This window comes from Mrakia frigida, assembly GCF_051309035.1.
Source record: "Mrakia frigida strain ATCC 22029 unplaced genomic scaffold BDY24scaffold_11, whole genome shotgun sequence".
Taxonomy (NCBI): Eukaryota; Fungi; Basidiomycota; class Tremellomycetes; order Cystofilobasidiales; family Mrakiaceae; genus Mrakia; species Mrakia frigida.
The window spans coordinates 679,134-693,811 of record NW_027481270.1 but is presented as its reverse complement, the minus strand read 5'-3'; the positions used below and the strand labels follow the sequence as shown (position 1 = coordinate 693,811).

The following is a 14,678-nucleotide window of genomic DNA, read 5'->3' as shown; positions in this document are numbered from 1 at the left end:
TCTCACCACTACGACCCCCTTGGAGGTCCACCTGTCCACATGAGACTCTCATCTTCCCTCCTAGGACCTCTTCGTCTACCAAAAACCCTCGGCGAAACGCTCAGGCTCCTCCCTTCGACACCATCTACCCCTTCCTCTTCTTCCTCAGCCTCGAGCTCGAGCTCAACATCTCCCCCTCCTCCCTCCGTCGTTCAAGGCTGGATCTCGTCCCTTCGAACGTCAAAAAACGTCGCCTTCATCGGACTCAACGACGGAACACTCGATCGTCCTCTGCAGGTCGTGGTCTTGGGCAAAAAGACGGCGGGAGGAATGAGAAGGTCAGCTCGAGCTCAAAAAGGCCCTTCCTTCTCTCTCCGTCTCGTTTTCCTTCGTTCATTCCTTCAACCGAAGTCGTCCGCTGACTCTCTCTCTCTCTCATGGGAACGTATAGCATCGTTGAAGAGCTCTCGATCGGTGCTTCCCTCAAGATTACAGGTCCCATCATCCCTTCTCCTGGACCAGGTCAGCCCGTCGAGCTTCAAGCTTCAGCCCTCGAAGTCCTCGGTTTCTGCGACGGAGATGTGAGCTCTACTTTGTTTCCTCTAGTTCGCTGAAAGCCCCGTTGGTGTTGGGTCCTCTCCCGCATCCTCCAGCTGACAAACTCTCCTCCTTCGCTCGTTTTCCTCCCTCTATCCTCGTTCAGACCTACCCAATTCACCCTGATCGTAACCCTGGAGCGGAACGGCCCATTCTACACCTCCGAGAGTATTCTCATCTTCGTCCAAGGGAGCTGGAGACTCAGTCGGTCATCAAGCTGAGGGATCAGGTATCGAGGGGTTGGAGGTCGTTCTTCGAGGTTCGTTTCGTCTCGTCTCTTCCCGGCGCGTCGAACGTGGACTCACTCTCCCCATCTTCTCTTTCTTCGACCAGGAAAACGACTTCATTCATATCAACACACCCATCTTAACCAGCTCGGACTGCGAAGGAGCCGGAGAAGTCTTTTCCGTCATCTCACAGAGCTCGCCAAAGGACGATCCTTTCTTTCGTGAGTCCTCCTTCCCCTGCGTCTTCCTCCTTTCAGTGTTTCGCAGTGTCTCTGACTTCTCCTCTCGACCCCTCATCATTTCTTTCATACAGCCTCTCCTGGAGCCAATCTTACCGTCTCCTCTCAACTCCACCTCGAACTCTACCTCCCAACCCACCCTCGCGTCTACACCCTCTCCCCAGCCTTCCGAGCCGAACCAGGAATCTCTCGACGTCACCTCGCCGAGTTCTGGATGCTCGAAGCAGAAGTCGCTTTCGTTTCGTCGGTTCAGGAGGTTATGGACGTTTGTGAGGAAGGTGTCAAGTCCGTTCTTCGAAGACTCGTCGTCGAGGATGGATCGCCGTTGGGAGTCTTCGCTGGACGAGAGGAGGTCAGGAAGAGGATCGACGATGCGATTGGGAAGGAGGGTGGGGAGGGCTGGATGAGGTTGAGCTATACCGAAGCCGTCGACATCCTTCAGCGTCACGAGGAATCGCTGGGCGCGTCGACACCTGGATTCATCCATCGTCCGATTTGGGGAGCTTCTCTCTCGTCCGAGCACGAAAAGTTCCTCGCTGGGAAACACGCCAAGGGACCCGTCTTCGTCTACGACTATCCTTCGGAGCTCAAGCCGTTCTACATGCTTCCGACGCCAGGGACGGAGGGAGAGAGGAAGACGGCCGCTTGTTTCGATCTGTTGGTTCCGGATGTGGGAGAGTTGGCTGGAGGAAGCATGAGGGAGCACAGACTGACGGAGCTGGTGGAGGTTATGAAGTGAGTTTTCGGTCGACTGATGTTGGTTGGCCTGTAGATACTTCGATCTCATTGACTGACTCGCGTCCTCCTTTTTCTTCCCGCTCTGCCTCTTTCTTTCTCCCCTCGGCGCGTATCTTCAGCGAACGGAAGATGCGGCTCGACCCCATGGAATGGTACATCGATACTCGTCGCTACGGAACCGTCCCTCACGGAGGATTTGGACTTGGATTCGAGAGGATGCTGTCGTGGGTGACGGGAGTTTCCGACGTGAAGGATATCGTTGGATTCGGGAGGTGGAAGGGGAACTGTCGATATTGATGAGACTAGTACGTAGGCGAGTAGAGTCTCACGCGCATATCTCGGAAATCAAGTCCCGAAGGGTGTGTTGACTTCAGAATCTTCTTCGTTCAACAGGCACCACTCGTTCCTGGCGAACTCGATCTCTCGTCAAGTCAAATCCGCCTTCCCCCTCTCCTCTCCCTCCCTTCCTTCCTTCTCACCGACCACCATTATCACCCTCGTTTCGACTTTCCTTCTCTTACCCTAAATCCCTACATTCTTCCCTTGGGACTCGGCTCGCCTTTTCCTCCTCGTCCATCCTCCCAAGAACGCCCCTCGGTTGCCCTCCTCCCTTTCTTCAGCCCCCTTCCTCCTTCCCACCTCCCCTCTTTCCTCCCGATGCCCCTCTCCCAACTCAATCCCTTCCTACGTACACAATCCAACTCTCAAGCTCCAAACACGCTCTCTCGTCAACGAACACCGTCACATAATCAACGCGCTCCCGCCTCCCTCAGGTCCAACACCTCCACCGCTTCCTCCTTCTTCGCCAACACCATCAACAGCCTCACTCAAGTCTCCTGGAGTCGATTTCGACGCAGGAGCGTCTCCTCGACCCGACGACTCCCGAGTCAGACGAACGAACGAGAAGGAAGCTTCGAAGTCATCGGCAGCGAGTACGTTCCTCTCTCCGAGGAGGAGGCGCAGGAGCACGAGCTCAAGAGGTCGAGGTCGGTCTTCTCACTCGGAGTCCTCAGCAGTCAAGGCGGAACTCGAGAGGAGATGATTGAGAAGCTGGGAAGGAAGGAATGCACAGCTGCTCAGTATTGGGAGGGACGAGCGTTGATCGAGAGGAGCGGGGAGTCTCCGGCCGAGAGGAACGAGAGGGAAGCGTGGGAGAGGAGGAGGTTGGAGTCGATTTCTCCTAGGAGGGAAGCTCAGAAGAAGCATAGGATGGAGAGGGAATGGAGAGGAGAGGGGGCTGGGAGTGGGAGAGTGGACGGTTGGGAACGGGAGGAGGAGGAGGAAGGTCAGACGTGGGAGGAACAGATCACTTGGGAGGAGAAGAAGGAGAGGGATGAGATTACGAGGGACGGAACGGTGATGGAGGTGGTCATGATTGGACAGCTGGACGAGTCGAAGATGAGGATGCTGGGTCTGAAGGTTCGACAGCCGCGTGAGTCCTTGCTCTGTTTCTGCGACGCGGCCTCCTCTTTTCCTCTCGAGCTCTTCATCGCTGACACGCACTCTCCTTTTTTCTCATATCAGTCCCCAACATGCCCTTCTCTAAGCTATCCAAACCCCTCACCACATCGGTCACCGTCGTTCCCTCTCAAGCTTCTATGTTCGACTATCGACCTAAACTCGTCGCGTCCTCTTCGTCGTCCTCTCTCCTCACCACTGGCCACCATCGCTCAACCACTCCTCCTCCCATCGAACGGCTCCCCAGTTTCACCTCCGCCACGTTCGAATCTTCCCCAGAAGCGTCCTCAGCCGATCCCACTCCCCAAACTCCCTTCGTCGAGACCTTCCCTTCGAACCCTCACCCTGAGATTCCCGCTGGTCCCAACTGGCCGGCCACAGTATATTCGGACGCGGAGGATGAGCAGTCACAGTCGTTCGAGGTCTCCGTCGAGCTTCCTTCGACCGGAGAGGAGGAGAAGGCCTCTGCGGGGCCGATTTGGAAGAAGGAGCAGGACCGACAGTCGAATCGCTTCCTCCTGAGCGCGGACGAGTCCTTCGACAGCAACGCTTCGCCTTCCAAGTCGAGCTACGGATACCCCGATTCGATCCTCGAGCACTACGGAGCACCGTCGGACGGAGGATCCCCTTTCGTCTCGCACGTCAAAGGAGGATCGAAGCTCAACGACGAATCCCCGGCTCAGCAATCGTTCCTCTCCTACTCCACCCACTCTCCCGTCTCTCCGACCTGCATCTTGGCTTCTCCCACTTCCTCCGAGAAGGCTCGCTACCTCGATCGATCGATCTCTCCCTCCAACTCCATCCTCGAGGCTCGTCGAATCGAAACCGCCGTCCACGACCCTTCTCCCTCTCGCTCCCACCTCACGTCGACCAGCGAAGACTCGGAGGATTCCAGCCATCACGGATTCGCATCGGTTCATCTCGCCGTCCGAGGAACTCCTGCAGCACCGGCTTTCGTCCCATCCTCGGCCCTCCAACCCTCCCAAACTCCTTCGACTCACTTTCACCACGCGTCTCCCCTCCCAACTCCAGGGCAAGCCTACCGCTCCGTCGCTCGATCCATCGGACTCCCTCTCAACCCTTCGGACTACTCCAACTCTCCTTCCAACCGAGACGGCTCCTTCAACTTCGAATCGTCCTCCGAAGCCTCCCCAACTCCCCTCGGAGTCGTCCCTTTCGACGCCAGCTTCGAGGCTGCTCACCAACGAAACCTGAAGGCTCTAAACCAGAGGCTCGATGATGACTCCTTCGTTTTCTCGTCTTCTGGAGGGGCTGATATCGAGGAGGTCGACGAGCTGGTTTCGGGGAGAGGGAAGGGGAGGGAGGACGCGTCGAAGGGGAAGAAGCCTCACCAGCTCTCGCTCATGACGAAGAGAGCGAAACAGCTCGTCAAGAAGTCGTCGATGCCTTCCATCTCGAGTCCTCTGGCAAAAGGAAGTGGGAACGTCTCCAGTCCTGGTGAGTCGAATCTCCTTTCTTTTTGCTTCGGAATCGGATCTGACGCGTCCCGCCCTCCCCCAACCAGCTCCTTCCTCCCTCTCCTCCAACTCCCCTTCCTCCCTCCACTACTCTCCAGCCTTCACTCCTCTTCCCACAACCTACACCTCCGCTAAAGCTCAACGCTTCGCAAAGAGGTACGCTCAGGCCAACCCTGCCTCGTCGTCGTCGAAGGTGGGAGGAGGAGGAGACACGAGTTTCGGGTCGGATGGGATGGAGTCGGAGTTGGGGAAGGAGATTATGCGGTCGGCTAGGAAGGCGAGGGGGGTGAAGGTCAAGAAGGGAGGGATGGGAAAGAGGGAGGCGGAGCGTTGAGTTCGTTGGGTGCGTTTCGTTTCGTTTCCTCGTCTTGCTTTTTTGGTTCGTTTCTTGCTTTTGCTTTTGCTTTTGCTCTGCATTCTCCTCCTCTTCTTTCTTTTTGTCCTTCCTTGCACGGATCCGCTGATTTCTCTTGCTCTCGCTCATTCCGCTCCTTGCACTTCTCGTCTTGCCTCGATCCCTTCGCGGTCTGATCGCTTCACTCTCCTTTGCTCCCTCTCCACACGCTTCGTCCGCTCTCGCTCCCTCACTTTTCTTTGCACCCTTCTCCACACACCACCACACTCGTTCCTAGATCATTCGTTCTCTTGCTAAACCCCTGCTTGCCCACCCGTCCTTTCTCTCAACGTCCTCACGCGTCACCCCTCCCTTTCGTCTTTTGCTCCTTCCTTGCCTTTCCTTCTACCCTCGTCGACCTGCCACCCGTGTCTTCAGCTTTATTTCCTACTTTTACCCATTGCGATGCCTTCAACCCCTCTCTTGATCTCGCTTCCTCAAACGCAAGAACGACCTTCGCCTCTCGACGCGTCTCTCTCTTCTCCTTCCCTCTCCTTCTGTTTCCCAAACCCAAATCCAAAGCAACTCCATCTACATCTTCCCCACGCTCGTCGCTTTGACCTTCGGTTTCCTAACCCCATAAAGGTAATTCGCTCCCCTCCCAACCCAACCAACGTTCTTCCCCACCAACTCCCACTCTCCCTTCCAAGGCAAATACACAATCCCTCTCGCTTCCCTTCCTGAACTTCCACCCACTCCGCCGACTCCCCAGTTGAGTTCGTCGAAGAAGTCGTCGAGCTCCTCGGGTTTGACGAACTTGGAGGAGGTGTGCGTTCCGGCGGAGACGAGACGGAGGAGGTCTTCGGCGACGGTGACGGTGAGGAAGTGGGCGAGGGGGGTGCGGGAGATGGTGGAGAGAAGGAGGTGACCTCCGGGCTGATGGTGTGGGAGAATGAAGAAGGAAAGAGGACAGGTAGAGGGAGAGTGAGTGAAGTGAGACGAGAACGGCACCAAGACGCGCTCGAGCAAGAATCGTCGATAAGAAGAGAAGAAAAGACAAGAATTTTGCTGGACTAACCTTCACCAACCTCGTCAAATCCAACAAGAACCCTTTGGGATCATCCACATGCTCGAGGACTTCCATCGCACAGACGACGTCAAACTGTTCCGGGCCTCCCGTGGCGAGGAGATCCTCCGCTGTTTGATGGCGGTATTCGAGGCGGGGAAGCGGTGAGGGTGAAGGAGAAGGGGTTGACGAGATTGTGGGTGTGGTTGTGGTTGTGGTTGTGAGGGCAAGGGGAGAAGCGAAGAACGGGTCGAGGAGAGCGTGGGATTGAGCGAGAGGGATGTTGGAAGGGGTTGCGTCGATTCCGAGGGTGGAGGCTCCTAGGCGGGCGAGGGACTGGTAAGAGAAACAGAGAGAGGTTAGCGGGATGTATATATGTGCTTTTTGCAACTGAGAGATAGGCAGTTCGGAAGGAGGAACGGAACGAAGAGCAGGACGAAGAAAGGAAGGAAGCGTCGAGCTCAACGTCGTCCCACTCCCTTCCTTCTCTCTCTCCCTCCTCTCCTCTCTCTCCCTTCAACCCTCCTATACACCATACCCGCGCCCACTCACCTCGCTCAACAACCCACCTCCACATCCAACATCCAACACTCTCATCCCTTGCAACCAGTGAGCTCCTGTTAACGGGTTGGATTCGTCGCCGTCCCTCCATTTACTCTCTTGAAGTTTCTCCCTGATGAACTCCAATCGAGGAGGATTCATCTTGTGAAGAAGACCCAATTCACCCTTCTCGTCCCACCATTGAGAGGATAACCGAGCGAAATGAGCGATCTCGGAGGCGTTGACGGTCGAACGAGGAGAGGAGGAGGAGGAGGGGTTTGTCGAAGGGGAGGGAGTTGAGGGAGTGGGAGGGATCGTCGAGAGGGATCGAAGGCAGGAAGAGCGGATAGAAGAGGAGGAAGAAGCGAGGAGGAGGGGACGGAGGGAGAGCATTTCGTGCGCTGTGAAGGGCTCGAAGAGGAAAGATGGAGTTGGAGAAGAGGAAGGAGAGCAAGATGAGCTTCGAAAAAGGTCGAGCTCACACACCATCTCTCTCGAGTTTTTGCCTCCGACGCGCATAATAGGCGAGCTTATCCCCACATATTTTTCGCTCGGGATTCGCAGAACGGGCAGCTTGTTTAGACTTTGGAGTCGCAGCAGCAAATCTTCAGAGAAGGAAGCAGCTGAGGCCATCTTTCGAGGTCAGCCCATCCCTCCTCCCTCTTTCTTCTTCCTTTCTTTCTCGAGCTCACCCGTCCCTCTTTTCGCTCCCGATCGCTCCAAATACCTCAACCATCTCAGCCCTCGCCTCTCAAAAACTAGAATAGCTCAAAAAAACTACTCAACTCGGCCTCTAAATCCCTCCCCAAAGCTGACCGACCTCCACCTCCCTGCTCATGACGCTCTCTTCCCTCCTCTCCTCTCCCTCTCTTCTTCCCTCAAAACCCTCACCATGTTCTCCCACCTTTCCGCTCTCTCTGGAAACTACACCCCCACGCCTCTCCAGATCATCGAATACGGTCCAGGATCCCTCTCTCTCCTGCCCGAGCTCATTCACAAACTCGCTCCTCCTCCCTCCGATTCCTCGCCAACCAAAGTCCTGGTCGTCACAGGAACCAGTCTCACAGACAAGACTCCAGTGATCCAGGACATTCAGGCGCTGCTGGAGAAGGCGGATGTAGAGAGTGTGGTTTTTAAAGGGATTGGGCAGCATGCTCGTGAGTGGAAGAGGAGAGAGGAAGGAGGGAGGTGAGGAGGGAGGGAGATGGGCTGACTGTCGTCTCTCGTTCCTTTCTCATCTTTCGTTTGGTTTACTACAGCGATCCAGGGGATAAGGGACGCAGTAGATCTCGTCTTGAAAGAAAAGTGTACGGTGTTGGTCTCGGTGGGAGGAGGGAGTCCGATCGATGCTGCGAAGGTCAGCCCATCTCGCCTTTCCTTGAACGCGTCGAGCTCACTTCCTTCTCTTCTTTTGCACTCTTTGGGTTGGGTTTTGGGACAGGCTATTGCGTACTTCGTTAAAGACCAAACGAAGAGCGAGAGGTTCATGCCTCAGATCGCGATCCCTACGACGCTGTCGGCCGCTGAGTTTACCATGAACGCTGGTGAGTCTTGCTTCGGTCTCTTCTCTATCGACAGCGTTAACTAACGCGAACACTTTCTTGACTTGCTTGATCAGGATACTCTGACGAATCAGGCTCCAAAGTAGGAGTCTCAGACGCTCTGATCGTTCCGAGAGTGAGTTTTACGCCGCACGAGTCGACTCTCCCTTTGCTCTTTTGCCCTCTGACCTGCCCGCCTTTCTTTCTCTCTCGCCAGGCCATCATCCTCGATGCAAACCTTTCTCTTCACACTCCTCAACGTCTCTGGCTTTCCACTGGGATCAGGTCCGTCCCGCTCTTCCTCTCCCGCTCTTTCGACGCGTGCTCGTCTCACGCGGCTTTTCGTTTCGTTCTTGTTCTCAGAGCCCTCGACCACGCCCTCGAATCCCTCTACCGAAAAGGATCCCAAGGTCCTTTGAAACACCTCGCTCTCGCTGCGGTTCAAGAACTCTTCGTCTGCTTGCCTTTGTGCACAGACGATTCCAAGAACGTCGATGTGAGGGCGAGGTTGCAGATCGCTGCTTGGTGAGATCTCCTTCGCTCATTCCTCTTTCTGGAGAGGTGTAGAACTAATGCTAAGATTGTTTCTTCGTTTGGTCTCTCGCAGGGAGAGTCTCTGGCTCAATTCCGTCCCTACAGCCATCGGGCTTTCACACTCCCTCGGTTCGTCTCTTCCCTCTCCCTTTCTCCCTCTCTTCTTTCGTCTATCCTCCTTCTCCCACCCCCCCGTTCCCTTCCTAACATCCTACCCACACAACCTCTTCTCACCAGGCCACAAACTCGGCGCCACCTACTCCATCCCGCACGGCATCTGCTCCTGCCTCACCCTCCCTCCAACCCTCCTCCTCCTCTCCTCCACCCTCCCTCTTACCTCCTGGGGGCTCGTTTCCCTCGCTTCTGCTCTCGCTTACATCCCTTCATCGTACCACCCAACCGACCAACTCCCTCCTACCACTGTATCGTCCGAGGAAAACACGTTGAGAGCGGACGCGTGGAAGGTTGGGAAAGCGGTAGAGAAGTTGGTGAACGAGCTGGGGTTGGGGGGTGGGAAGTTGGAGAGAGATTACGGGGTGAAGAGGGAGGAGTTAGGGGGGTTGGCGGAGGCGGCGATGAAGGGGTTGGAAGGGTGGGAGGGGATGCCGGGGTGGGAGGAGGTTGAGAGGGAGGTGTTGGGGAGGATTTACTAGCGTTACTCGTTCGAATTGTCTTTGCTTTTATTGGTGAGATGGTTAGCTTCAGTGAATTTCAGTTTCGTTCCTAATCTTTCGAGAGACCCTGTGTCGAAAGGGAAAGGACAAAGGCGACGAGGGAAGACACGACGCGTCGAGGCTTTCTTGTGTTTTTCGAGAGAGTCGACGAGAAAGAGACCTTGAGATCGTGAAAAGCCAAAAAAGAAAGGGAAAGACAATAAATGGGTGATGTGTGTGTTTGTGTGTGTGTAGATTGTGTGTGTGATAAGAGAAAATGCAAAGGAAGGAAAGGAAACAAGGGCAAGAAAACGAAGGACACGACGGAGCGAAGCGAGAGAACGGCAGATAAAGGGGATGCTAGAAGCTGAGAGGATGGGCGAAGGATAGATAGGAGAAGGTCACGAAGGAAAAAGTAGTAGAAAGAGTGAAGAAAAGACGAAGGAAAAGTACTAGCCGTCCAAAGTGAAATCCGGGACCGCCAAACTCCCTCCTCCTGCAGCACTCCTATCGCTTTCCCTCCTCGCCCTCTTCTTCTCGTGCCTCCTAGCCTTCCTACTCAACTCCCCACCGCTCCCAGGTCCAAAGGAAGGCGACTCGCTCCCCTGCATCGCAAACATCAACGGCGACGTGAGCATCCTCGGACCCGCCTGCTGAACGAGCTGTTGTTCGTTCCGGAAGATCGAGTCTTTGGCCTTCGAAGGACCGTCGGCGTTGTAGGTGGGTGCGGGTCTGGCTCGACTTCCGATGAGATGGGTGGAAGCTTGACCTCGAGCTCGGCCTCGGAAGGTACCGATGGGGATTCGATCCCAACGAGAGAGGGACTGGATGGATCGAGAGTCGCGTTCTCCTCCTCCTCCTGAGCCGTCCGAGTTTCCATGGTAGAGAAGGGAGGAGTCGAGGACGTCTTCGAGGGAGACTGCTTCGGTGGGAGGGAGGTCGGGCGAGGAGGGAGTGTCTTCTCGGAAGGGAGAGCGTCGAGAGGAGAAGTGAGTTGGACCTGGGACGGCGCCGTATCGAGCTCGTTTGGTGGGAGCTGGAGCGAAGGGGTAGGTGCTCTGTGAAGTAGATAAACGGGTAATCAGTAATCAATCAGAGAAGAGAAACGACACTGCAGTGGTGAACGAACCTCTGTCTTCCTCTTCCTCGCCGAGCCTTCGACACTCTTCCCGCCTCTCCCTCGTCCTCGAACGCTCCCTCTCCTCGCGAACGGACTCGGAGTCTCGGAGAGCTTCTTCCTTCCATCAATGATCACCGTACGAAGCGGGTTGGCTGTTTCCAGAGGGACGAACGATCCCATGATGGGTCCTTTCGAATGACTGCTTCGACCTCCGAGGGACGCGACGCGATTCGGATTTGGACGAGCGAGAGGGGAGGTCGGATGAGAGGATACGACCTTGATAGAAGGGAAGGAGGAGAGTTGAGGTCGAGCTTGAGGAGCAGGAGTGGGGAGGGAGGTTTGGGGGTGGGGAGATGCTGGTTCGATGGAGATCGTGGGAGGAGTCGGGGCGTCCATGAAGGGAAGGATGCCTTCCATGGGAGAAGGAAGTCCGAAGATGGCGGCTGGGGAGTCGGCGGTGACGGTGGAGGGAGCATTGGAGGAGTTGGCGGAGGGGAAAGGGTAGACGTCGGGCGGAAGCATCATCTCGTCCTCTTCGTCGTCTGGGAGGGAATCGGTGGTGTCTCCCTCCTCGTCTCCCTCGTAGCTCTCGTCGAGGAAGTCCTCTTCGCCCCTAGAAACGAGTAGGAAGAGAAAGGGTCAGCTTTGATCACGAGAATCGAGAAGGGAACCGAGGGAAAGAACGAACCAGAGATCTTCCATCCGATCCGCGTCTTTCCGCCCATCACTATCGCCTTCACTCTCCGTCGCGAACTCGAAAGCTCCTCCACTTCCATCCACACTCCCAGGTCCAAAGACGAGCTGTCCATCCCAATCCTCCATGATCAACATCGACCCAGGCTCTCCGTCTCCAACTCCTCCGCTCAGCAACTCGGCCATGGCGAGATCTCCCTCCAGATCGAGTTCGAGTTCGTAGTCGATGTCGAGGATCGAAGAAGCCTTCCGTTCGGCTGAAGTACGGCGTGAGGAAGAAGCGGAGGGTCCACCGAGATCGACTGGTCGAGCGAGGGATTGGGAGGAGAGGGCGTTGAGGTCGAAGGATTCGATGTACATCTCCTCGCCGTCGACTGGAATGATGCCTCCGATTCCGTCTGCTCCGACGAGGACGTCCTCCTCGAGATCGAAGTCCGATAATCCATCGAACCAGAGTTCCTGCTCTTCGTCCTCGTCGCTCGAGTCCTCCGACCAAGACCCCGTTCGAGCTCCCGCCGCGTCGAACGTGAGGACCTTCACTCCTCCTCCTCCACCACCACCACCTGCCCTCCCTCCGAGCCCGAATGCATCCGTCTCGTCCTCGTCGTCATCGTCTTCTTCATCGTCGTCGTCCAGATCTTCGTCGTGAGAATAGCCGTCCGTCCCTCCTCCCCAGGACGAAACTTCGAAGCCATCCTCTCGATCTCGAACGTTCTCCCACCCTCCCTTCCTGCCCCTCCCTCCACCGTTCCCGCCACCTCGCCGACTCCTCTCGTCCCGACGAACGAAATCCTCCTCCTCCATGAGCATCTCGTCCTCGTCGTCGTCCATATCCTCGTCGAGTCCGTTCGTCGTCGAAGAGAACGTCCCAGAGTCGGAATCCGAATCCATTTCCGAATTGTCCTCCGACGAGCTCAAGGCTTGCGAAGGGCCACGTTTCGACGCGGAGACGAAGAGGACATCTGGTTCGCCGTCCGAGCTGAGAACGTCGTCGTCGTCTCCCTTGCCGTCGTCGGAGGTTAACGAGTCGGAGGACTGGAATTCGGAGGGGAGGGAGGTGAGGGATCCATCAGAGTCGCCGTCTCCAGGGAAGAGACCGATGGGCATCTTCTGAGCGACGGAGGGGATGGAGGCGCGTCGAGTCTTGAGCGCTTTGGATTTATCGGGAGTGGGAGGTTTGGTGGCGATGGGGAGTTGGGAAGTGGAAGCTTCGTTGGAAGGATAGGGTACGGCGGAGGGTTTCGTTGGAGAGGTAGGACGAGCGAGTTCGACGATCTCCTCCTTCGCTCGACCTTTCCCTTTCCCTTTTCCCTTGGACGTCGACGCGATGATGGGTGCGACGAGTGGGAGAGGGGTGGAGGAGGCTTTGCCCTTTCCCTTCATCGCTGCTTTGGCCTTCTTGATCGCTGAAGCAGGAGGACCGGTTGGAGAGGGAGGTACCGAGGGGCTGAAGACGCGATGGACGTTCGGTCGACTTGACGTTCCTGCTGTGAGGAGGGTGTCGGCTGCTGAAACGAACGTTGGTAGTTCGGGAAGACGTTTCTTCTTGTTGGTCGTTGTGGAATTGGATTTAGGGAGGGCGGAACTTGAAGCGACGGCGACCGAGGTGGAAGACGACGCGACGGGAGGAGGAGTGGGGAGAGGAGGTGTGGTTTGAGGAGTGGTAGTGGCCGAAGTAGGATTGAGACGAAGTCGTATCCGAGGAATAGAAGGTATGGTAGGGGTAGGGGCGGTGGTTGTGGTGGTCGAGGCAACGGAAAGAGCTGGAGAGAAATCGCGAGCGACTTTGGGAGGGAGGGAGGGCTGAGGAAGAGGAGCGTGGGAGGAGGTAGAGGAGGCGTTCGACATAGCCGAAGAAAAGTTGGAACCGTGGTTGGAGTTGGAGTAGGAGGTGGAGGCGATGGCGTTGGTGGACGTTGATCCGCCTGTTGTTGTTGTAGTGATGACGGAAGGTCGAGGGGAAGCGGACGCCCTCTTCGAGTTGTTCCCAAAGAGGTCCGAGACGGAGATTGTTTGATGCTTCATCTTCGTCCCTCCTGCCGACGCGAGTTTGGGTTTAGGTTTGGGTTTCGATTGTTGAGTTGAAGTCGAAGAGGACGAGGTGTGTTTAAGTGGTTTTGGGAGGGAGGAGGAGGAGCTCATCTTGGAAGGAGGAGGCGAGTTGGGACGAGAGGAGGGGGAGGGACGAGCAGAAGTGCTGCTGCTGACGCTAGAGTGTCGAGAAAAGGGGTTCATGGTCGAAGGGTAGAGGTCTGGTAGGAACACAGAGAGAAAGATCAGCTCTCAACGTTCAAGTAGTAGAAGGTGGGAAACGAGGGAAGAAGCGAAGGAAGTGCGGGGAAGACGCCGAAAAATGTTTGATGGTGGAGGTGAAGGAGGAAGGGAGGCTCGGGAAGCAAATTCTCGAGCTCGAAAGATCGAGATATGCCGAAGAGGTACTCTTTACCGCGATCTCGAGGAACTGGTCTCAAAGGAAGATCGGACTAGAAGCTCGGAAGCTCAGGACGGGCGTCCATCGCATCCTACAGCTCAGCCGTCGTCGGTTCCTTCCTCCCTTCCTCTCGAGCTCATAATTCAAGCTCAAAGATGTTTCTACTACTCCGTCTACGAGCTAGCTCACCCTGAGGGGCCTCGAGATCAAATTCCTGCCCTTCCCGACTGCTCGAAGGTTGCATTTCTTCGAGAAGCGACGTCAAGACGACGACGGGGCGGTGAGCTCGACGACTCCCCCGCCGACACAATCCTTCCTCCTGAGCTCGAAATCTGAACTAACCTGGTTGGTGCGAGTGGTGTTTCGGATGCTCGTCGAGACTTTGTTCTGTATCTTGTAGTGCTGGAAGTGAATGGAGGGATTGCGAGGGTGTTGGGAGAGGAGGTTGAAGGAGGAGTCGAAGCTCATGAGGAAGGAGGGGCGAGGGAGAAGAAGACTCTGGCTAGAGTCTGCCGCTGAAGAGAGTGGTTGACCGGCTGAGGGTAAGGATGAAGTGGCAGAGAGGGGCGAGTCTAGCTCTGTCCAGAGAGTATCCGGAACGAAGAAGCCGTAGGCGAGGAGGGAAGGGGGGTGAGAGTTGGGAGAAGGAGGGAGGGAGGGGACAGCTCGACGTCAAATCCGAGCTGCTGCGCGGAGTTGAGTGATTTTTTTCTTGACGATGAAAGAGAGTCGAGGAAGAGCAGGATTTGCTGAGATGTGTAGAGAACTGGAGCAGAGACGGGCGGAACGCAGATTTGACCGAGGGTTGAATCTCCCTTGCTTCCCGCTGGGTCGCGTCGCGTCGCCGTTCTCGTTGCCCTCGACAGGAATATTAAGGGCGAAGGGAGCTGGTTCCGCGAAGTTAATATAGTCTTAAAACTCAAGAGAGACGTCGGCAATACTTGATCTGTAGAAATGGGCGAGGAAAGCAAGCATAACAGCGAGGCTCGCGTCGACCTTTCCCGGGTTGTCGAAAGAGCCGTTGCTCTGGAGTTTTTTTCTCGCGCTTTC

General features: G+C 56.1%; 5 protein-coding genes across 5 annotated transcripts; 3 read left to right on the top strand and 2 right to left on the bottom strand.

Moving 5' to 3' along the window:
* Positions 1-39: 39 nt before the first annotated feature.
* On the top strand, positions 40-2,077 carry BDY24DRAFT_339325 (uncharacterized protein; the record flags this gene model as incomplete). The annotated part of the gene is made up of 6 exons (XM_076637362.1): positions 40-317; positions 431-560; positions 683-835; positions 910-1,024; positions 1,117-1,777; positions 1,900-2,077. 6 exons carry the CDS (start codon positions 40-42, stop codon positions 2,075-2,077), a joined length of 1,515 nt encoding a protein of 504 aa, XP_076497806.1.
* A 1,072-nt stretch (positions 2,078-3,149) lies between these two features.
* Positions 3,150-5,366, top strand: BDY24DRAFT_29354 (uncharacterized protein). The gene is made up of 2 exons (XM_076637022.1): positions 3,150-4,696; positions 4,764-5,366. Exons 1-2 carry the CDS (start codon positions 3,313-3,315, stop codon positions 5,048-5,050), a joined length of 1,671 nt encoding a protein of 556 aa, XP_076497805.1. The 5' UTR covers positions 3,150-3,312; the 3' UTR covers positions 5,051-5,366.
* A 157-nt stretch (positions 5,367-5,523) lies between these two features.
* COQ3 (hexaprenyldihydroxybenzoate methyltransferase) lies at positions 5,524-7,084 on the bottom strand. The gene is made up of 3 exons (XM_076640035.1): positions 6,669-7,084; positions 6,129-6,452; positions 5,524-5,986 (listed from the first exon to the last, which is right to left on the bottom strand). Exons 1-3 carry the CDS (start codon positions 7,047-7,049, stop codon positions 5,642-5,644), a joined length of 1,050 nt encoding a protein of 349 aa, XP_076497804.1. The 5' UTR covers positions 7,050-7,084; the 3' UTR covers positions 5,524-5,641.
* A 464-nt stretch (positions 7,085-7,548) lies between these two features.
* On the top strand, positions 7,549-9,384 carry BDY24DRAFT_339283 (iron-containing alcohol dehydrogenase; the record flags this gene model as incomplete). The annotated part of the gene is made up of 8 exons (XM_076637360.1): positions 7,549-7,813; positions 7,916-8,013; positions 8,098-8,200; positions 8,275-8,333; positions 8,415-8,482; positions 8,561-8,722; positions 8,805-8,860; positions 8,969-9,384. 8 exons carry the CDS (start codon positions 7,549-7,551, stop codon positions 9,382-9,384), a joined length of 1,227 nt encoding a protein of 408 aa, XP_076497803.1.
* A 452-nt stretch (positions 9,385-9,836) lies between these two features.
* Positions 9,837-14,096, bottom strand: BDY24DRAFT_414350 (uncharacterized protein; the record flags this gene model as incomplete). Its single annotated transcript, XM_076643297.1, has 6 exons — positions 9,837-10,442; positions 10,514-11,117; positions 11,193-13,449; positions 13,637-13,658; positions 13,818-13,874; positions 13,971-14,096. The coding sequence occupies 6 exons, from the start codon at positions 14,094-14,096 to the stop codon at positions 9,837-9,839; spliced, it is 3,672 nt and encodes a 1,223-aa protein (XP_076497802.1).
* Between the last annotated feature and the right edge of the window lie 582 nt (positions 14,097-14,678).

What these genes read in the sequence shown, in the direction of transcription:
- BDY24DRAFT_29354 (XM_076637022.1), top strand. Translation starts at nt 3,313, where the DNA reads ATGCCCTTCTCTAAGCTATCCAAACCCCTCACCACATCGGTCACCGTC. An exon ending in TGGGAACGTCTCCAGTCCTG is followed by an intron (nt 4,697 to 4,763) that starts GTGAGTCGAATC and finishes TCCCCCAACCAG; the next exon opens with CTCCTTCCTCCCTCTCCTCC.
- COQ3 (XM_076640035.1), bottom strand. Translation starts at nt 7,049, where the DNA reads ATGCTCTCCCTCCGTCCCCTCCTCCTCGCTTCTTCCTCCTCTTCTATC. An exon ending in GAGGTGGGTTGTTGAGCGAG is followed by an intron (nt 6,453 to 6,668) that starts GTGAGTGGGCGC and finishes TTCTCTTACCAG; the next exon opens with TCCCTCGCCCGCCTAGGAGC. An exon ending in ATTTGACGAGGTTGGTGAAG is followed by an intron (nt 5,987 to 6,128) that starts GTTAGTCCAGCA and finishes CCACACCATCAG; the next exon opens with CCCGGAGGTCACCTCCTTCT.